Raw genomic sequence first — 20492 nt, 5'->3', positions numbered from 1 at the left:
ACTGGCAGGGAAGAAGACAGAGATGCCAGACTATGGGGGGAGTGGAGGGAAGAAGATGGGTGCCAGACCAATTTGGAAGGGGGGAGAAAGGGAGAGGCACAGTAACAGAGCAAATGGAAGACGCAGACAGAAGAGAGATAGTGGATGGAAGGAATTGAATGAGAACATGAGGAAAGCAGAAACCAGGCAACAAAGGTAGGAAAAAATTCTATTTCTTTTTTTTTTTTTTGCTTCAGGATAAAGTAGTATATTAGTTGTGTTGATAAAAATGTATAAACATTAGGCTCTAGTAGAAACCCGTTTACAAAGTATGTATTCTTCCGAATTAATATTTCCAAATTAATAAAGTCTCTTTGCTTATTTGTAAATGGGTTTCTACCAGAGCCTTTAATTCAGTAGCATAATTAAATGAAATAACTATTTCTGAGGTTTATAGGGACAGGCGGGGATGGAGGGAATTCCTCGCGGGGACGGGTGGGGACGGAGAGGATTCCTCATGGGGACGAGTGGGGATGGAGGGATTCCTCACGGGGACAGGTGGGATTCTTCACGGGGACAGGTGGGACTTCTGTCCCCGCGCAACTCTCTAATCTCGAGGGCACTCAGTTTATTTATTATACCCCTGTGTGGAACACAGTCAGAGGCTTTGCTAAAATCTAAATACACCACATCTAGCGCTCTCCTTCTAATTCTCTGGTTATCCAATCAAAGAAATTGATCAGATTTGTCTGACAAGACCTGCCTCTAGTGAATTCATGTTACTTTGGGTCCTGTAATCCATTGGACAGCAAAAAGACTGTCCTAACTTTATTTGGATAGTTATTTGGGAACTGGTTTAAATCTTGCTACAGTGGTACCTGGATAAGTGTCAGCTGCCTCCTTATACTTGGAAATTTAGTGCTGGTTTTTGGGTATGGCTAGGCAATAAATACCCAGGTACAAAAAAATCCATGGCAGCCAGAATGTATAAAAAATGCTGACTGCCACGGGTTAAATATTACCTCCAGAATCTCTCTCCCCACATGTCTAATATATATATTATAGGAGCAATTTTATAAAGGATTTTTGATGTGCAAAAGTAACAAATAGAAATATAACAAAACAGAAAATGAAAATAAAACAATATTTTATTTACTGGACTAAATGATTTATTTAGTTTTATATCCCCAACGAGCTCAGAATGGGTAACAAGAAACTTATTCAGATACTCAAGCATTTTTCCCTGTCCATCCCGATGGGCTCACAATCTATCTAATGTACCTGGGGCAATGGGGGGATTAAGTGACTTGCCCAATCACAAGGATCAGCATTGTTTTGAACCCACAACCTCAGTGTGCCGACACTGTAGCTTTAACCACTGTGCCACACTCTCTGTACCAGTACACTTTTGACTAGTTTTCAAATGCTTCATCAGATTAGGAAAGAGCAAAAGATAATAATGTCAGAATATAAAAGTGAAACTTAAAAAGCATTTAAATGACAGTCTCATTAATAAAGAAAGGTGGGGAAATAAGAAATGGATAGGTGATCAGAGGATGACAAATCAATACAATGTTATGGTTTATAATGTGATAGGAAATCCAGGTCTCTGTTAAGACTTATTGTTAAAAATATTTCATCATCTTTACTTCATAGGTCTTACATTCCTGAATTGTTTTAAAATGTTCTCTTAATATTCTGATCATTTGTGCAGGCTCTAGTCCCAAAGGTCTTGATGCCGTGCTCTGCACGGCATGAATGTTTTGAATTTTGCAATTAGTTCTGAGCTCTGGGAGGAGAGCTGTTCCATCCTGTCAGTGTGGAATGACATCACTCACATGGTGTGCCTGAATGTATCCTGCTTGTTGACAGAACACTCTATTATTCACCTTTCCCCAATGGGAAAACTGACCATGTAAACCTACACTTTTAACCAGTTAGCGATCCGTAATATGACATTGCCTCCTATCATAAATTTCTTGAAGAACAGATGATTCCAAGATGGCAGCAAGCTGACACACCGTTAAAGCTCCCAAAAAATGTTTAATTTTTTTCTTCAGCAATATTTCCTAATCATGCCAAAGAAGACAAAGGTTAAGATTCCCCCCAACTAACTTGATGCTGACTTTAACCTCTGCTCAGGGTTTGATCTGAGATTTACAGTCTCCAATAGGCAAGCAATTTTAGGCATTCCTGCTGTAGAGGGCTGTTCAGGGAGCAGCCTTCCTTTAGGCAATGATGTGTCACTGAGTTCTGTTTCTCTAGCCCACTGCTGGTGATCCAGACTTTGGGACCAGATCAATCGTGGATAGTGACAGTTACTTCCCAGCTGCAAGAAGCTGCTATATCAGTTTCTTTGGGCGTTGAACCACTAATCTTGGATGTTGGGGAAGTGGCAGACACTGGGACAGTGTGGAATACAGAAACATTGGTACTAGAAATAACTTCAGCTTTGGGTTACAGTATCATTTATACACAAGGGTCCTCTCATTCTGCATAGGATGCTGGTTTCTGCAGCCGCCTATGAAGCGGCTGAGAATCGTACACCGGAATCCTATATAGAATCACATCTACCCTACGGGACAGACACCCAACCCTGCCTAATCAGCACAGGTTAGAGAATCATGCCTGATCCCTTGCCATCAGCTGATCACAGAAAGGAAATCTTCCTGTTGCAATCAGCTGAGCAGCCGCGGCAGGACCCCCCCCCCCCCATACACACACACACACACACAAAGTCAGCCAGCAAAGTCAGCCTCCTGCTGGAGCCCCCAAACCCCCACCCACAAAATAAACCAGGCAGGAGGAATGCCCACTCACTCCTGCCCCAGAAATCCCCCCCATGAAGCTTGGTAGGTGGGATACCCATTCCCTCCTGCCCCAGAGCTGCTGCACCCCACCCTCCAGGCAGGAGGGATGCCCACTCATGCCCCCCTACCCCCCCCCCCGTAACTTTCAGTTGAATGTCCAGCCGGAGGAATGTTTACATCCTTCCCATTCCCAGTGCATTCTGGGATGCACCAGGGAGATGCCTAAGGCCCCCTCCCATAGGAGGGACTTTAGGCCTCCTTCCCAGTGCATCCTGGGATGCAGTGGGAGTGGCCTAAGACTCCAGTTGGCCGAGGAGCCTTAGGCATCTGAGCCAATCAGAGCCTTAGGCCCCTCCTTGGTGCATCCCAGATTGCACTGGGAAGGGGAAGGCAGGTCAGCCGTCCGAAGGGTGTGAGCATCCCTCCAGCCTGACATTCAACTGAAAGGTATAGGGGGGTTGGGGGTATGGGGTGGAGGGCCTGAGCCTTGGGGGGGTCAGGGTGTGCTGGCAGGAGGGAGTGGGCATCCTCCTGCCTGGCTTGCCTCGGGGGGGGGGAGGGAGGGGTATTTGGAGATTCCAGCAGGAGGGAGTGGGCCTACCTCCTGTTGGCCGACGATGAGGGGGGTTCTTGTTGCAGCCACTCAGTTGATTGCGGCAGAGAGATTTCCTTGCCGCGATCAGCTAAATGGCTGCATCTATTTGAAATGCAGGCCAGAATTTCAGACATCTGTCGCGGCTCTAGGGAGACACATAGGGCCACTTAAACTCTTCCTGGTGAAACCACATCCACGTCCAGCCTTGGGCAAGTTTAGGTGTCCCTATGCATCTCCTTAAACACGTGAAAACGTCTATAGTGTAGGCCGCCTGCCTCGGGTAGGCTTTTTCTAAAAACGTGCCTCCCAATTGGCTGGGTAGACAGCAGTAAGATGCCTACTGCTGCCTAAAATCAGGACACCATCTCAAATTGTTAAGTTTCAACCAGTTGAAGGTCAGTTTATCTTTTTGGTACAAAGTATGGATTAATTGGAACATGAATTTAAGACATTTAAAAAAGTTTAAACATCTTCAGTAGTGGACAGATCTGTAATACATAGGAAAATTAAGGACACAGAAAATGCTGTAAGGCATCTGTAAGGAATACTAGGGCTCTGATGTATACTCAGTTTCTCCAAAAGATTTGTTTTATAGATACTTGTAGATTTTGAAATTATCAAAGAATACTTTACCACCTTTGCACAGTGCATATTAAGTTCCACTGATGACTCAAGATAAAAGAGGTGCTCATATGTCATAAGAATATAAGATAATTTCCAATCACAAAAATCCACTGAGAAGGAATGTAACAGTAATAAAAAAAAAGAATCCTTCCTTAATATAGTGAGGAGAAGCAAATGACCAAAGGGTACTATTCCAAAATGTTTTTCAAAAAATATATATAAATAAATATTGTGTAGGGAGAGTCCTCAGTCTTCACAACTTACGCTCAGTTACACCTTAAAAGCACAGTTTCTCACTCTGTATACCCAAAGGGGTTCACTTGTGAAACATCCCTGAACTTACTCCAGTAGTGCAAATTCAAGTGAAAAATATAATGTGCAATAGTGTCCCCAAAATAAGGATCTCAAAAAACATACTTTATACACATTTTGGCTGCTGCTATTCCACACAAACAGCGTTCTAAATTCAATGTTCAAGCCTTTAAAATACTTTTGATGGTAAACAGCTAGAAACAGTCAAAGATCTACCACAGTACTTACTGTATCTTCATATTTTGTAGACCAAGAACTCTGCATGCTTCTCTGCATTCAAAGGATTCCATTTCGGAGGAAATCCCCCCCCCCCTTTCCTCAGGAATTATAGCACTGCTTGTAGTGACTCCAAAGACGCCAATCTAGCAATCTGGCGCCTATTTTTATTTTCGTCATTTGCGTCTACAGATCGCTGGATTGGCATCTTTGGAATCACTACAGGCAGTGCTATAATTCCCAAGGAAGGGGTTTTTCTCCTCCAAAACGGAGTCTTCCCTACATTCATCACTTTGCACTTGCTCACATTAAACATCATCTGCCATTTTGACACCCAGTCTCCCAGCATGTACCTCTTCCTCCAATCCACTCCCCTCCCTCTGACCTAAGCTTGGATAGAGAATCAAAGAATATTGGGGAAAAATCAGAATGACAATGGGGGCCACCACAGAGGTCTCAAGGGACTGCCACTGAACCCCGGCTTTGCATTGAAGAACACTGCTCTAAGTAGTTTAAATACTAGAGTATGGTTGTAAGTGAACATATAATAGGGTTGTTACTATTATGAAGCACTAGATAGAAAATCTTCCTCACCTGAAGAGTAGATACAACTAGTCAGTAGTTTTGTTTTGGATATTAGTATGCCCTTGATAGGTGTTGGTAGATTTAGAATAGAGCCTAAATGCTGCTCAATTTCCATGTTGCAAGGATCAATGACTTCAGACAGATGAAAAAGAAGGCCCTCATGTTAAATGATTTATTTTATAAATTTATTTTGAAACTTGAATAGTAAAAGAATTGCTTGCCTTTTAGAAAAGAAGACCAATTCTACCAATACCAATATGGTACTATGAGTATTAGAAAGCTTAGGGTAGGATTTTTTGAATGAATAGAATATTTCAATTAAAAAAAGTCTCATTCCAAGAAATGCTAGTATGTCCGAGTTAAATGAATAAAGGACAGGAGAACAGAGAGCAATAAAGAGGTAGTTTCACCTCCTGCTGCTGGTGAATAAGTTGACTTGAAGGACCACCTTCTGTGACTCAGCAAGACTGCTGAGTCCAGTGCATCCTGGGAGCTGTAGTTTCTGCACTACTGGGACAGCACCCTCTGTTGCCCAGTGATATAATGATATCATTACTAAGGAAGAATCCTTGACTCTTTTACACACGCCTACAAAACAGGTAGAACTGACCAATGTCAGAGAGCTATCACATAACTTGGCAAAGTTCGCTAAGTTATGTGATAATTCTCTGACATCAATTCTACCTCTTTTGTAAATCTCTTTGCTAACCTCCTTTATAATTTCCATTATCAACCATTTTTGCCAAGTTATGTTGTAGCTCACTGACATTGGTTAGTTCTACACTTCCCCCTCCCTATTCAGGTTTTGTTGTTCGCGGTTTCGATTATTTGCATTTTTTTCCCCAGCTCTCCCCCCCAGAGAGACGCTCGTAGGCAGCCCACATAAAAAAACGGCCCCGGGACTTGGATCAGGGCAAGGAGGGAGGTGGAGGGGGGCTATCGGAGGCAGAGGGGGGCCATCGGAGGCAAAGGAGATAAGCAGCTGCCCCAGGAGCACGGACCTTACCTGGTGGTCTAGCGGTGACGCGGGGCAGGAGCGATCTTCCTACACTCCTGCCCCGTGCAGAGCCATGCTGTGAGTTCTTGTGGTCTCTGCATGGGGCAGGAGTGTAGGAAGATCGCTCCTGCCCTGCAACACCACTAGACCACTAGGTAAGTCTGGGGTTGGGTCAGAGCTGGCCCAAAAGTTATTCGCAAATTTCCCTATTCGCCGGCCGGCTCTGCCCCTAAGTGTATCTCTTTGTAAGCTGCATAGAACTGAAAGGTTTTTGCAGTATATAAATAAAAATTTATGTTATGCAATGTTCTACCTTGCTGCATCATATGCCTGGAACAAACTGCCTCAGCACGTCAGGCTCCGTTTCTGGCAATATTCAAATCCAAGCTGAAAGCCCACTTTTTTGAAGCTGCATTTAAGTCCTAACCCCAATCCACTTATAAAAACATCTATATATGTCTGTCACTCCCACTATAATCCCCTATCCTATCTCTCTCATTCCATTTATAATTCCCTACCTAAACAACGTGTACAGATTCACCCTTCTGTCATCATAATTAGATTGTAAGCTCTTTCGAGCTGGGGCTGTCTCTTGTGCTTTCAATGTTCAGATCTGCATGCACCTGGAAGCACTACAGAAATGATAAACAGTAGTAGTAAAGTCAAAACATAAGAAAACATTTCTATTGTTAACCACTTTTGCCAAGTGGGGGAAAGTGTGGCGCAGTGGTTAAAGCTACAGCCTCAGCACTCTGAGGTTGTGGGTTCAAACTCACGCTGCTCCTTGTGACCCTGGGCAAGTCACTTAATTCCACCATTGCCCCTGATACATTAGATAGATTGTGAGCCCACCTGGACAGGCAGATAAAAATGTTTGAGTATCTAAATAAATTCATATAAACTGTTCTGAGCTTCCCTGGGAGAATGGTATAGAAAAATGGAATAAATCCATAAAATTAAAAAAAATAGGTGCTTAACACCACTATGGTGTGGCTAATGCCAGAAGTATGTTAGGTGCCATAAAATGCCTATAAAGGCACAATTCATAGCATAAATAGGTGCCAGAAATATAGGCCTGGAAAACTCTGGCCTACATTTGCACTGGGGAGAGTGGTTAGCACCCTGGCCAAGTCACTTAATCCCCCCATTGCCCCAGGTACATTAGAGAGTTTGTGAGCCCACCAGGACAGACAGGAAAAAATGCTTGAGTACCTGAATTCATGTAAACCGTTCTGAGCTCTCCTGGGAGAACGGTATAGAAAAATGAATTTTTAAAAAACCAAACCTATCTTTCACGGAGGTACGATTCTCTATAGGGCACCATCGAATGAATGGCAATGCCCTCTAGAGAATCCAGGCCTAAGTGTATAGCCCTCAATGGAGATTGCCCCATTGGTTGGGCTGAGAATTTTTCATAGAAACCAGCGGTAGTTAACTGTCACACCATATGGGAAGTTTTCCATGTACTATGTATGTGGATATATTGTAAACCATCTAGGATTTAGACAGTATAGAAATGTGTGTAGTTAGGTTCTGTTCTGACAGTTTCTGTGAGGTCGTTCCAGGTTTTCACTCCCAAGAAGGTGAGCATTGAGTGGAATATTCATTTGTACTTGAGATTTTTTGTTCTGGGGAGGTTTAGTTGTATCCTGTTGAGATTTCTGCATGAGGCAGACCATGTCGTGAAGAATAGTTGAATAAGTGGTGCAGCCGAGTTTCCGTAGAGTATGTGCTGTATAATGCATGATGTTTTGAATTTTATTCGGGATGGGATAGGTAGCCAGTGAAGTTCTTTAAGGTAAGCAGAGACTGAGTCATATCTTTTCAGTTTGAATATGAAACTTAAAGCAGTGTTTTGAATGAGCTGCATTTTGTGGACAAGGGTGGCATTGATTCCCTTGTAGACAGAATTACAGTAATCTAGCTGGGGCAGGATTGTCATCTGCACAATTAAGGCAAAATGGTGTTGATGAAAGTATGGTCTGATGAATCTTAGTTGTCTCATGGTGAAGTGGGTTTTCTTCCAGAGGTGGGAGATTTGTGTTTCCATCATTAGAGTGTACTGAAATTATGGCAAATCTAGTGCAAATCGTAACCTGTTAACTGTACATTAATCTGTAATCCATTCTGAGCTCTTTGGGGAAAATGGGATAGAAAATGAATTAAATAAATAAATAAATGATCTGGGTCATGATCTACATTCATGCATTGTAGGTAGACCTAATGAGGTTCTGATTTGTGGAAAGGTGTAACATATTGAGTACAGGAACAACATCAGATTAAATAAAATGTATACCAAAAAAATTACTGGGAGTTTTCTTTCACATCTGTTGAACAGAGTGGAATAAACAAAATCAAGGAGCTAAGGGAGGTCATGCATACTCAGAACTTCACACTAAGGAACCTTTTAACTAAAACTTAGCATGTGCTAAATGCTAATAAACTCATAGATATAGAATGGACTGCTTAGCATTTACTGCATGCTAATGGAATTAGCACACAGTAAGTTATAGTAAAAGGGCCTCTAAATTTTGAGCTATGGCAGAGTTGTTCCATTCCAGTCCTGTCATATGACCTAATCCACTTGTGTGCCTGATTGGATCCTACTTGTTGACATTTCCCTGCTTGTTTCAAAATATAAACTGTTAAGCTTTATCAAATGTGATTTAATAAAATGAAAAGATCATCTTACTTGTCCTCATGCAATTTACTACTTGAGCTTAACAATTAATAATTTGCTAAGCTCTCTTTCAGCAACAGATAATGTGATTTGGTTTAATTTGTTATTGTATTATATTCACTCCTAATTCTTTAATCTTGGATCCAATGTTGAGGACTAGTGTGGGATTAAGTTGAAGATCCTATTACCTTTTATGTAGTTTTGGTTTATTTTCAAGTTTGGAAATAATTAATGATATGTTTTCTTGATCGCACCTTTCTGTACAAGATTATATGCTTGTTAAATAATTTGAAAAATTTATAAATAAATTAAAATAAAAACAAAAAACAAAAAACAATTAATTTGAAAAAGGGAGAAAAATGATACATTCTAATTCCTTAATCATTTCTGTAGCAGCAGGTGTAGGGCACCTGGAACAAAATCCTGGAAACTTAATGTAACTATGAGTATATCCATGATGCATGCTTCACCAAATCAAAATTGTATGTTCCTACCAAAATAAACAGATCCCCTAAAGCTAACTAAAATATTTATTTCCTCACATGCAGTGCATTCGTAGTTATGGCTCTCCAGATTTGCTGCTCTGTACTACAGGAGCCATGTTGACTCCAGAATGATTAATGCAAGTACCTCTAATTCCCTCCCACCTTGTCTTACTGTCATATTTGATTCATTTCATCTTTAACAATGTATGTTTCTAGCTATCCCATTATCCCCACCTCAAAGGCAGAGTTTAATATTTAATGAACACATTTAATGTAAACAATGCATTAAGTCTCTCCTAAATATTTTAATATGTTCCTGCTAAGAGCACTGAAAATGTGTAAGACATGTATTCACTGCACAGGTCTCAAGTTGAAACATAGCCAGCTTATTACCTTGCTCGGAATCTCCAGTGAATTCTCCCACCGCCACTGAATATCCTATAAAGGCAAACAATTAAGTTCAGCACAACCCTGCTCTTCCACCTCAATGAGAACATAAGACTTTTGTATCTCAATTTAATATGTATAACAAGTTTCACATAATAACTGTAGCCCGAAACAGAACCACAAGTAAAACCAAATTTAACATTTGTTGGTTTTAGTTCCCAATGCACAGAACAATCTGTTAACCAGCTTAAGAGTGAAAACACTGCTAAATCCCTGTGGGAATTCTGCACAATTCAGAATCAACACAGAATTCCTCTCCAGTGCGGAATTCCAACATGAGGACCAGGAGGTGTGGTTGGCAGTGAAGAAGACTACAGCATTGTTAAAATACAAAGGAGACTGCTGCAGCAGCTAACTCTCTTCCTAATCCCTTTCCTGGTTTCACCCATTCCCCAGGATGAGTATGAGACATGAAGAGGAAGAAACGGACTGCATGTCAGACAGCATCCTCCTCCTCTTCCACCCCACTGATTTGAACCATATGGGACACTGTCCCACAATTCAAATGAATAGGCAGGGTAGCATAGGAGAAGGATATAGCCGCTCTCCTTCTCCTCCTGCCCATGCAGACATGCAACCAGTCAACACATCTCTGTTAATATTTCTCCAAGAGTCTCAGCTGCACCTTCTTATATTTAGTCTGATTTCAATCCCTCCCCCAAAAATGTTCCCTACAGTCAAAATGACTACTTCTACTCTTGACCCCATTCCCTCAGACTGGATCTGAATCCCCCCCAACATGGTCTTATTGCCCTCATTGTATTTCCAATTAATAATAGTCTCAGTATGGTTGAGATTCCCATGACTTGGAAGGAAGTGGTCACTCACCCAGTTCTAAAAAACTTATATCTGATTCTTCAGCCATTTTCAACTACCAACCCATCTTTAGCCTTCATTTCATTTACAAACTTGCTGAAAAGTAGTTTATAAACAACTCTCTTGCCATATTGAAGAAGTTAATATCCTTCAATCACATTAGTCAGGCTTTAGGGCATATCATAGTACTGAAACATTCTTATTGACTTACATTCATCTTTTAATTACTTATGTATTAAGAAATTTGCTATACTGTCTAGCTTGCAGAGATCATGATGGTTTACAATACACAACATCAACAGACATGAAAAGGAATGGCAATAAAAATAGGACAGACTAACTCAAACATACAAGAGAGCAAGCAAAAGCAGCAGTTAGTCAAACTCTCACCCTCAGGAAACATTCAAATCAAACACCTGCATAAAAAAACATTTTAATACTGTATATACCCAAATATAAACCAACCCGAATATAAACCGAAGTACCTTCGGCCCCCCAAAAAGGAGGATAAAATGTTGACTCAAATATAAACCGGGGGGGAGGGGTGTTTAATATTCAAATGAGGTGCCTTGCCTTGCTCTGCCAGGCTCTGCACCCTATTCCCCCACCCTCGCTGCTCTGCCAGGCTCTGCATCTAGCCCCCTCACTCACTCACTCACATCTACTGTGGCTTTAAAATAATTTTTGGACCTCAAAAATTTTACAGAAATACCAAGATTGAACCTTCCCAAACAGTAAGATTTCCACGCCAAGAATGAGATTGAAGGCGAAAGAGTGAGATTTTTCAGATGGCACATCAGGGGAATAAATCTAGTATGATGTAAGTGTACTATTATTGCTTTGCAAATGAATCAAGGCAGCATTAAATAAAACTGGTTTTTCTTTAGGGCTCTGAACGGATATAGGCAAAGTAGGGCAGACCTGCCAAGTAGAGAGCTGCACGGGAACGAGGACGACGGGGATCCCGCGGGTTCCCGCTTTGGGTCACGGGGATCCCGTGGGTACACCCCCTAGGGTTGCGGGGATCCTGTGGGATTGGATGTACTCGAGTCGCGAGGCTCGTCTTCTTTTCCCTACCTGTCCTGCCGCAGCACACAGCCGACTGGAAGTCTTCCACGATGTCAGCGCTGACGTCTGAGGGAGGTCTTAAGCAAAGCCCTCCCTCCCTCCGACGTCAGCGCTGACATCTGGAAGACTTCCGTTCGGCTGTATGCTGCGGCAGGGCAGGTAGGAAAAATTCAAGGCAGTGGCGTACCAAAGGGGGGGGGGCGGTCCGCCCCGGGGCAGCCTTAGGGAGGGGTGCAGAGCTGGCCAGATCCCTTTACCTTCGTGGCACTTTCTCCCGACCGACCGACAACAGGCCCGGTCTGACAAACCTCCCTGCCCTGTAGCTGCGAATCTAAATTACCTTCTTACAGCAGCTGGATTCAGGGCAGGGAGGTTTGTCGGACCGGGCTTGTTCTGTTGTCGGTCAGGCGGGGAAGCACCACGAAGATAAGAGGCAGGGAGGGAGAAAGGGAGGAAAGGTGGAATGGAGAAGAAAAGACGCTTAAAGGAAATGGATAAAACTGAGGGAGTAGAAGGACGCTGAAAGTACATGGGGAAGACAAAAGGGTGGAGAAGGACGCTGAAAGGACATGGGGAAGACAGGGGCGGGGGAGAAGGACGCTGAAAGGACATGGGGAAGACAGAGGGGGGAGAAGGATGCTGACAGGACATGGGGAAGATGGGGGGGAGAAGGACGCTGAAAGGAAATGGTGAAGAGAGAGTGGTGTGAAGACGCTGGCAGGGAAGAAGACAGAGATGCCAGACTATGGGGTGAGCTGAGGGAAGAAGATGGGTGCCAGACCAGTTTGGAAGAGGGGAGAAAGGGAGAAGCACAGAGCAAATGGAAGACGCAGAGAGAAGAGAGATAGTGGATGGAAGGAATTGAATGAGAACATGAGGAAAGCAGAAACCAGGGAACAAAGGTAGGAAAAAAATTATATATCTTTTTTTTTTTTTTTCTTCAGGATAAAGTAGTATATTAGTTGTGCTGATAAAAATTTATAAACATTAGAGGCTCTCGTAGAAACCCGTTTACAAAGTATGTATTCTTCCCAATTAATATTTCCAAATTAATAAAGTCTCTTTGCTTATTTGTAAACGGGTTTCTACCAGAGCCTTTAATTCAGTAGCATAATTAAATGAAATAACTATTTCTGAAATTTATAGGGACGGGTGGGGACGGAGGGGATTCCTCGCGGGGACGGGTGGGGTTGGAGGGATTCCTCACGGGGACGGGTGGGACTTTGACAGGGACGGGTGGGGACAGGTGGGATTTCTGTCCCCGCGCAACTCTCTACTGCCAAGTCTCCTGCTTTCAGCAGACTACTCTTGCTTTTGTGGGTCTTCTCCCAGTCTCCCGCCAATGAGCCGTGATCTTCCACTGAACTGCCTCCCTTTGAGGCTGAGAAGACTTTGTTATTCTATGGATGATTTCCGTGTGCAAGCCAGAATATTGAAAGCGAGATTTTATCAATGTGGATATCCCTGTGCTACTGTTCAAAATGCATACAAAAGAGCTAAACATGTGCATAGAGAGTGGCTGTTGCAGGAGACAAGTAAGGAGGATAATTTTCTGGATACATTAGCCTTTGTTCAAGAGTTCTCCACCCTTGCCCATCAGATCTCGAAGATAGTGAAAAAACACTGGCATATCCCTAAGTTGGCAATTCCTACCTTGGATGATTACCCTATTTGCTCATATAGGAGAAGAAGAAATTTGGGTGAATATTTAAATCATAACAAAATTCAGGAGAGGGCTTTGTTCCAAGGAGGGAGTCACCTTCCGTGTGGCCAATGCCAATGGTGTAGTTATACCATATCTGGGTCGATTTGGACCCATCCCGGTACGGGGGAAATATTCAAGAGTAAACATAACACTACTTGTAACTCTGATAATGTTATTTATGTAATTCAGTGTCCCTGCCCCAAGTTATATGTAGGCAGGACTACTCGCCCGATACGGGTGCGTCTCACTGAACATAAATCTAGAGTTCATACCCGCAATGAATCTTCCCCGCTTGTCCGCCATTGGATAAGTTGTGGTCACACATTGAAAGATTTACAGTAGCGAGTTTTAGACCGCATTATAGTAGGGTGGGAGGGTGGGAATACTGCCCGGAGACTTAATCGATGTGAACTCCGGTGTATGTTTATTTTAGACACCATGTCACCTAAGGGGCTTAATGAATCCTCTGATTGGTTAGCGCAAGCGGACCTTTAAATCTGGCCGGTCTCCTTTTGTATAACCTTTTGCTCTATCGGTCTCTTTAAAAATTTTCTGTAGTCAGAATTGATGAGCTTGCCCCCCGGAAATGTCGTCATTTAGGCGGGGGTTTTTAAGTCCAGAGTGTTGAGGCCGCTCTTGTCTTTTGATAAAGCTTTGCGGCGGTATGCAGTGCATGTACACTTTAGTAGGTAAGCAATTACGGTTTTGGAGAGGGTGGGTCATTCCCTCTATAGAATAGATAGAGTAATAAAATTAGGTTTTTAGTTCCATTTAAATTGGAGAATGCTAATTTCTAATTTTTAATTTTTATTTGTCTTGGATTTCAGCTTTCCCCATGTCGCCTTGATAAAGAAATCGAAACGCGTTGGCGTTCAGGGGAGCGAGTTTACAGCTGAAAGCTAAGTACTCAGAATTGACACGTATGAACAATGACTTATAATAGCATGCTCTAATATTGGAAATGACTAACAATTTAGAATCAAATAATAGACAAAAAGAAGTAAAATAGAAAACGAATATACACGGAGGAGGAGGTACCGTGGGTAAATGAAGAGTCTATTTTCCTCAAACTATATTGGTTTGTGGAGCTGTCTGATACCCTTCTCGGACCTCATTTTGAACTCATTGCAGAGGACTCTGTGACTATTTTGGTATAGATATCCCTATGACAAGGCAACAAGAAATGCCTTCCTAAAATGTCACCTCCTGCTGCAGCAGTAGCAACATGGGGAGATGACAGCCAGAGGCAAAAGGAGGTAATTGGCTGTGCAAGGGGCGGAGCAATAAGTGGGACAGGGCATAGCAATGGGCTAAGAAGAGTGAAACAATGGGTTGGGCAGAATGGAGCAATGGGTGGGGCAGACCCTGAACCTCACGTTGAGTGGGTTGGCCCCCTTGGTAGCTCTAAGTGGGAAGCAGTTTGGGTAAGTTTTTTGAGCTGAAAATTGTCTTTCACCCAGTAAGTAAAGTATGTACATATGTTTCAGAGCACATATACTTGCAGTAAAGGGGAAAGGGACAGGGCAAAAGAAAGCAGTAGGCAGGAAGGTGTGCTCAGATTTCTTATTGGTTGGACCACTTGGTTTATTTCTCTAAGGCTTCTTTCTCATGAAAGCAGTGATCAAAATCAGTGCACTGGTACTGAAGCTTTGATAAGTGAGAAACAGGGCTTAAAGAGTGTGAGAGTGAAAAGCTTTCAAATAAGCATGACATACTCCTGAGACTTGGCATTAGAGAATGACACGGTGACAAAATTCATCACCGTTCCCGTCCCCGCGGATAACCGCGGGAAACCATCTTCATGTCATTCTTTAAGGAGAGAGGGAAGAATCAGAGTATAATTGGGCACAACCACTGACCCTCAAGCTTTGCTTTGAAGAATGCTGGTGTAGAAGGACTGAGGTTAAAATAGACACTAGAAAATGACATGGGATTATTTCCCGCGGTTATCCGCGGGGACGGGAACGGTGATGAATTTTGTCACCGTGTCATTCTCTACTTGGCATCTCTGAATTCATATTTTTTAATTAGATAAAGAAGAGATATCTGTGCCAATCTCCTTTAATTTAGCGCTTTAGCATCAAAAATCATGCTGTTATCAGCCTCCTCAGAGACCCCCCTACTTCCTAGCAACCTCTGGGCTTCAAACACAAGCTTTCCTGTGCATGCACGATTCCACTGAAATATGATTTATGACGGAAACTGTGCCCAAATACCAAGGGACCCCTCTGGGTCTTTAGATATGATCCTCGTGCCAACCTTACAGAAAGATCAATTCTGAATTAAATCTTGCATACCGCTGCCATGGTCTGATCATTTCCTCATTTCTTTTTCCCAGATTACTAAGTCCAAATCTTTTAATATCAGCCCCAAGATCATACGTTCTCGAGACTATTCTAAATTAGATGACGCGACCATTTCCTCCCATTTTAAGTCCAATATAGCGCAAACATCAGAAGCCTCTATTGAGGAGAAAGTAACTTCATGGACAAATGCCATAACCAAACTTCTAGACACCGTTGCTCCTATCACTACTCAATACATTTCCCCATGCAAGCAAAAGAATCCCTGGTACAATTCTAACTTAAGGCTTGCCAAGAAACAATTACGTTCTCTGGAAAGAAAATGGCGACATAATAAAACTTTACACAATTTAAATAAATTTAAGGAACAAGCTAACTATTACAAATCCGAAATTAATAGATCCAAAAAAGAATACTATTCCAAACAAATAAAAAAAGCTAGACATACTTCTACGCTGTACGCAATCGTCAGATCCCTCACTACGCAGAAGACTGAGCAACACTCGTCAGTTTTATTACCTATAGCCCAAGCTATTGCTTCTTATTTTATCAATAAAATTCAAAGCATTAGAACGTCCTTTTCACAAACAAGCACTCCTAATGCAACTTCAACCCCAGTTAGCTCAGGGGATTCAGCAACTTTACCTTCACCCAATTTTCTTCCACTTTCAAAATGCTCAAGATTTACTCTACCCACTCTCCAAGACCTTCAGAGAACTTTGAACTCATTAAACCCAAAAGGTTCCAATTCCGAAATCCTTCCACCTTCTATACTAAAATGCTTTTTCTCATTTTTTGCTCCGGACGTTTTAAATTTGGTCCATACCAGCTTGACCACAGGAATAGTTCCTAAAAGGTGGAAAGAATCCAATATTTATCCAATACTTAAAGACCATAAAATCAGTTCACTTGACATCTCTAATTATCGTCTAATTGCAAATATTCCTTTTCTGGCTAAACTTGCTGAGAAAATTGTCTTTTGACAAATTTGATTTAATTGAACAAAGGTTTTACATCCAAATCAGACTAGATTTCGTCAACACCATTCCACCGAACTTTCACTTATCGGGCTAACTACTAAAATTCTCTATCACCTAGATCAGCGATGGCGAACGCGAAGGCCTTGCAGCTGGAACGCAGGAAGGTCCACAATAGAGAGCTGCACGTGTCGCGGGGATCCCGTGGGGACGCCTCTGAGGGTCGCGGGGTTCCTGCAGGGCTGGATGTACTAAGTCACGCGGATTTTCTCCCTATCTGCTCTGCTTGCAGCACAGAGCCGAACGGAAGTCTTCCCGACGTCAGCGCTGACGTCGGTAAACAAAGCCCTCCCTCCCTCCGACGTCTGTGCTGACGTTGGGAAGACTTCCGTTCGGCTCTGTGCTGCAGGCAGGGTAGGTAAGGAGGAGTAGCCTCGCGGCTCGAGTGGCTACCAAGGGAGGGGGGCGGTCCGCCCCGCCCCATGTGCAGCACAGCCGGCCAGGTCCCCTTACTTTTGTGGAGCTAACCCGACCGACCGACAACAGCCCTGGTCCGACAAACCTCCCTGCCCTTAACCGCGAATCTAAATTACCTTCTTACAGCAGCTGTAAGAAGGAAATTTAGATTTGCGGTTAAGGGCAAGGAGGTTTGTCAGACCGGGGCTGTTGTCGGTCTGTCGGTCGCGGAAGCACCACAAAAGTAAGGGGACCTGGCCGGCTGTGCTGCACCCGGGGCGGGAGAGAAGGAGGGGGGAGAAGGACGCTGAAAGCACTGGGGAAGACAAAGGGGTGAAGAAGGACGCTGTAAGGCCATGGGGAAGACGGGGTGGGGGGGGGAAGGACACTGAAAGCATTTGTGGAAGACAAAGGGGTGAAGAAGGACGCTGAAAGGCCATGGGGAAGACGGGGTGGGGGGGAAGGACACTGAAAGCATTTGGGGAAGACAGAAGGGGGAGAAGGATGCTGACAGGACATGGGGAAGATGGGGGGTGGGGTGGAGAAGGACGCTGAAAGGCCATGGGGAAGACAGAGGGGGGAGAAGGATGCTGACAAGACATGGGGAAGATGGGGGGGGAGAAGGATGCTGAAAGGAAATGGGGAAGAGAGAGTGGGGAGAAGACGCTGGCAGGGAAGAAGACAAAGATGCCAGACTATGGGGGGAGCGGAGGGAAGAAGATGGGTGCCAGACCAATTTGGAAGGGGGGAGAAAGGGAGAGGCACAGTAATAGAGCAAATGGAAGACGCAGAAGGAAGAGAGACAGTGGATGGAAGGAACTGAATGAGAACATGAGGAAAGCAGAAACCAGGCAACAAAGGTAGGAAAATAATTCTATTTCTTTTTTTCTTTTTTTTTTTGCTTCAGGATAAAGTAGTATATTAGTTGTGTTGATAAAAATTTATAAACAAAAGAGGCTCTGGTAGAAACCCATTTACAAAGTGTGTATTCTTCCCAATTAATATTTCCAAATTAATAAAGTCTTTTTGCTTATTTGTAAATGGGTTTCTACCAGAGCCTTTAATTCAGTAGCATAATTAAATGAAATAACTATTTCTGAAGTTTATAGGGACGGGCGGGGACAGAGGGGATTCCTCACGGGGACGGGCAGGGACGGAGGACATTCCTCGCGGGGACGGGTGGGGACGGAGGGATTCCTCACGGGGACGGGTGGGGACGGGTGAGACTTTGGCGGGGACGGGTGGGATTTCTGTCCCCGTGCAACTCTCTAGTCCGCAATTAAGATATGCGGCGCGGCGGGAGGCGAGTGTGCCGGTGTCTGCTTTGTCCCGGTGGGCCGCGGCCCATCCTCCTGTGCTGGCTGCAGTCCTGTGAGTGGATGTTTAGCCTGCCTGTCTTCCCCTTAGTATCCTATGAGCCAGGCAGTGTGTGAGGGGTAAGTGGGGGGAGGAAGAGAAGCTTCACAGTGAGTCTGTCACAGGAACTCAGTGAGGCTGTAGTGTGACTCCACATGTGACATCTGTAATCAGGAACAGTTCCTAGTGCTCCCATGCTAGAGAGGTGAGGATATGGGGGGAAGTTAATGTGTCTAATAATGTGCTCCTCTGTAAAAACCTCTGTATCTTCCAAGGGGGACATGCTAAATTCGAGGAAATAAAAAAGCTGCTTTTGATGATTGCATAGAGAAGTTCAGTAAGCTGAGAGGAGGGCTGGGCTCTCTGTGAACAACCAACACACTAATCCTCTGCGCTGTACCTTATGGAAAACTCAATATAGCAAAAAACAGTAAAGTGTATATGTGGCCCTTCACAGTGCTTTTGTAAACATCATAATAAAATAACAAAGGCTCCAATAATGAAAAATAAAAGTCCTTTTCCCATACACTCAGGTTGCACAAGTCCGGTTTTCACCCGGACAGTATATTTTTTGACCAAAACGGATGTCTACAATTAGTAAAATTCCCCAATCACATATTTTTTTATGGGGACGGATTTGTATACAGCACTTTATTAGATTTTTTTTATTATACAAATTTTATCTTTTTGTAGACTTGAAGTCTTGAACAAAGAAAATGAGTACAGCAAAAAAAGCAAAAACAGATAGTGGAAGACCATTCCAAGAGGCCTGGACAGAGTACATATGGAGTGATTGAACGCAGTGGGAAAGCATTGTGTATTATGTGTAATGAAAGTGTTGTGTCTCGCACATCAAGTGTCAAACGTCACTTTGAGACCAACCATAACAGTGTTGCTGAACTTGGTTTAGCTCAAAGAAAAGAGTTTCTTGTAGGAAAATTAAAGAAATATCACTCCCAGTCTCTTAGTTTTAGCAACTATCTTTCAAAAACTAATCATCTTACAGTTGCCAGCTTTCAAATTTCACTGTGCATGGCAAAACATGGTAAGCCCCTCTCTGATGGAGATTTTATCAAAAAGGCAATTTTGGCTGGGAGTAATTCACTCTTCCATGATTTCCAAAACAAGGATAAAATTGTGCAGCGCATCTCTGAGATGCCGCTAAGCAGAAATACTGCAAAAGATAGGGTTCTGCGAATGGCTGCTGATGTTAGTCAACAGCTTACTTGCGACTTACAAAAAGCACCCTTCTACTCCATGTGCTTGGATGAAAGTACAGATATTACTAACCATGCAAGACTAGCGCTCATTTTGCGTTATGCTACTGGTGACATCATGAGAGAAGAGCTGGTAAAACTGCTGTCTTTGCCTGGAAGAACACAAGGGATAGATATCCACAATGCTGTGATGGAGGCTTTTTCATCACTAGACATAAGTCCAGAAAAAGTAGTTTCAGTTACTAGCGATGGAGCACCTAGCATGGTGGGGACAACATCAGGATTCATTCATTTCTTTGCTAAGGAAGCAAAACATCCACTGATTCAATTTCACTGCATAATACATCAAGAGGCTCTCTGCGCCAAAGAAAGCAGCAAAAAACTTGACGATGTCCTCAAAGATGTAACAAAAATGGTGAACTTCATCATGGCGCGTGCTCTTAATTTTCAACAATTTCAAGCCCTTCTTGATGAGGATCAGGCACAATATAACACTTTACTGATGTACAATAATGTCCGGTGGCTGAGCAGAGGACGAGTGTTAGAGAGATTTGTGGCCTGCTTGGAAGAAGTTAGGCTATTTATGAACGAAAAGGGGGAAGACTATCCTCAACTCACCAACATGGCCTGGCTTACCAACCTCATGTTCTTTACAGATTTTACTAACCACTTTAATGTACTAAACAAAAAATTACAAGGCATGGGAAAAACAGCAGAAAGCATGTTTAGTGACATCAAAGCTTTTGAGAGAAAATTGCATGTTTTTGAAAAAGACCTTGAGAGTGGACAGCTAAAATATTTTCCCAACCTAAAAATACATTTGGATAATTCTACAACATTTGTGAACAGTCATAAAAAATACCA

The 20492-nt window shown here is 43.1% G+C and overlaps 1 protein-coding gene across 3 annotated transcripts in view; it reads right to left on the bottom strand.

The window, feature by feature from the left end:
* The window catches only part of ITGA8 (integrin subunit alpha 8), a 473328-nt gene that overhangs the window by 319216 nt on the left and 133620 nt on the right, over positions 1–20492 (bottom strand). For all 3 annotated transcript variants that reach the window (XM_033931203.1, XM_033931201.1, XM_033931202.1), the window contains exon 8: positions 9677–9721. In XM_033931203.1, coding sequence (XP_033787094.1) covers positions 9677–9721 — 45 coding nt within the window. The remainder of the gene's footprint in view (positions 1–9676; positions 9722–20492) is intronic.

The sequence above is a fragment of the Geotrypetes seraphini genome, chromosome 2 (genome assembly GCF_902459505.1).
Source record: "Geotrypetes seraphini chromosome 2, aGeoSer1.1, whole genome shotgun sequence".
NCBI lineage: Eukaryota > Metazoa > Chordata > Amphibia > Gymnophiona > Dermophiidae > Geotrypetes > Geotrypetes seraphini.
Note: the sequence above shows the minus strand (reverse complement) of the source record. Positions and strands in the feature narration are given on the sequence as shown.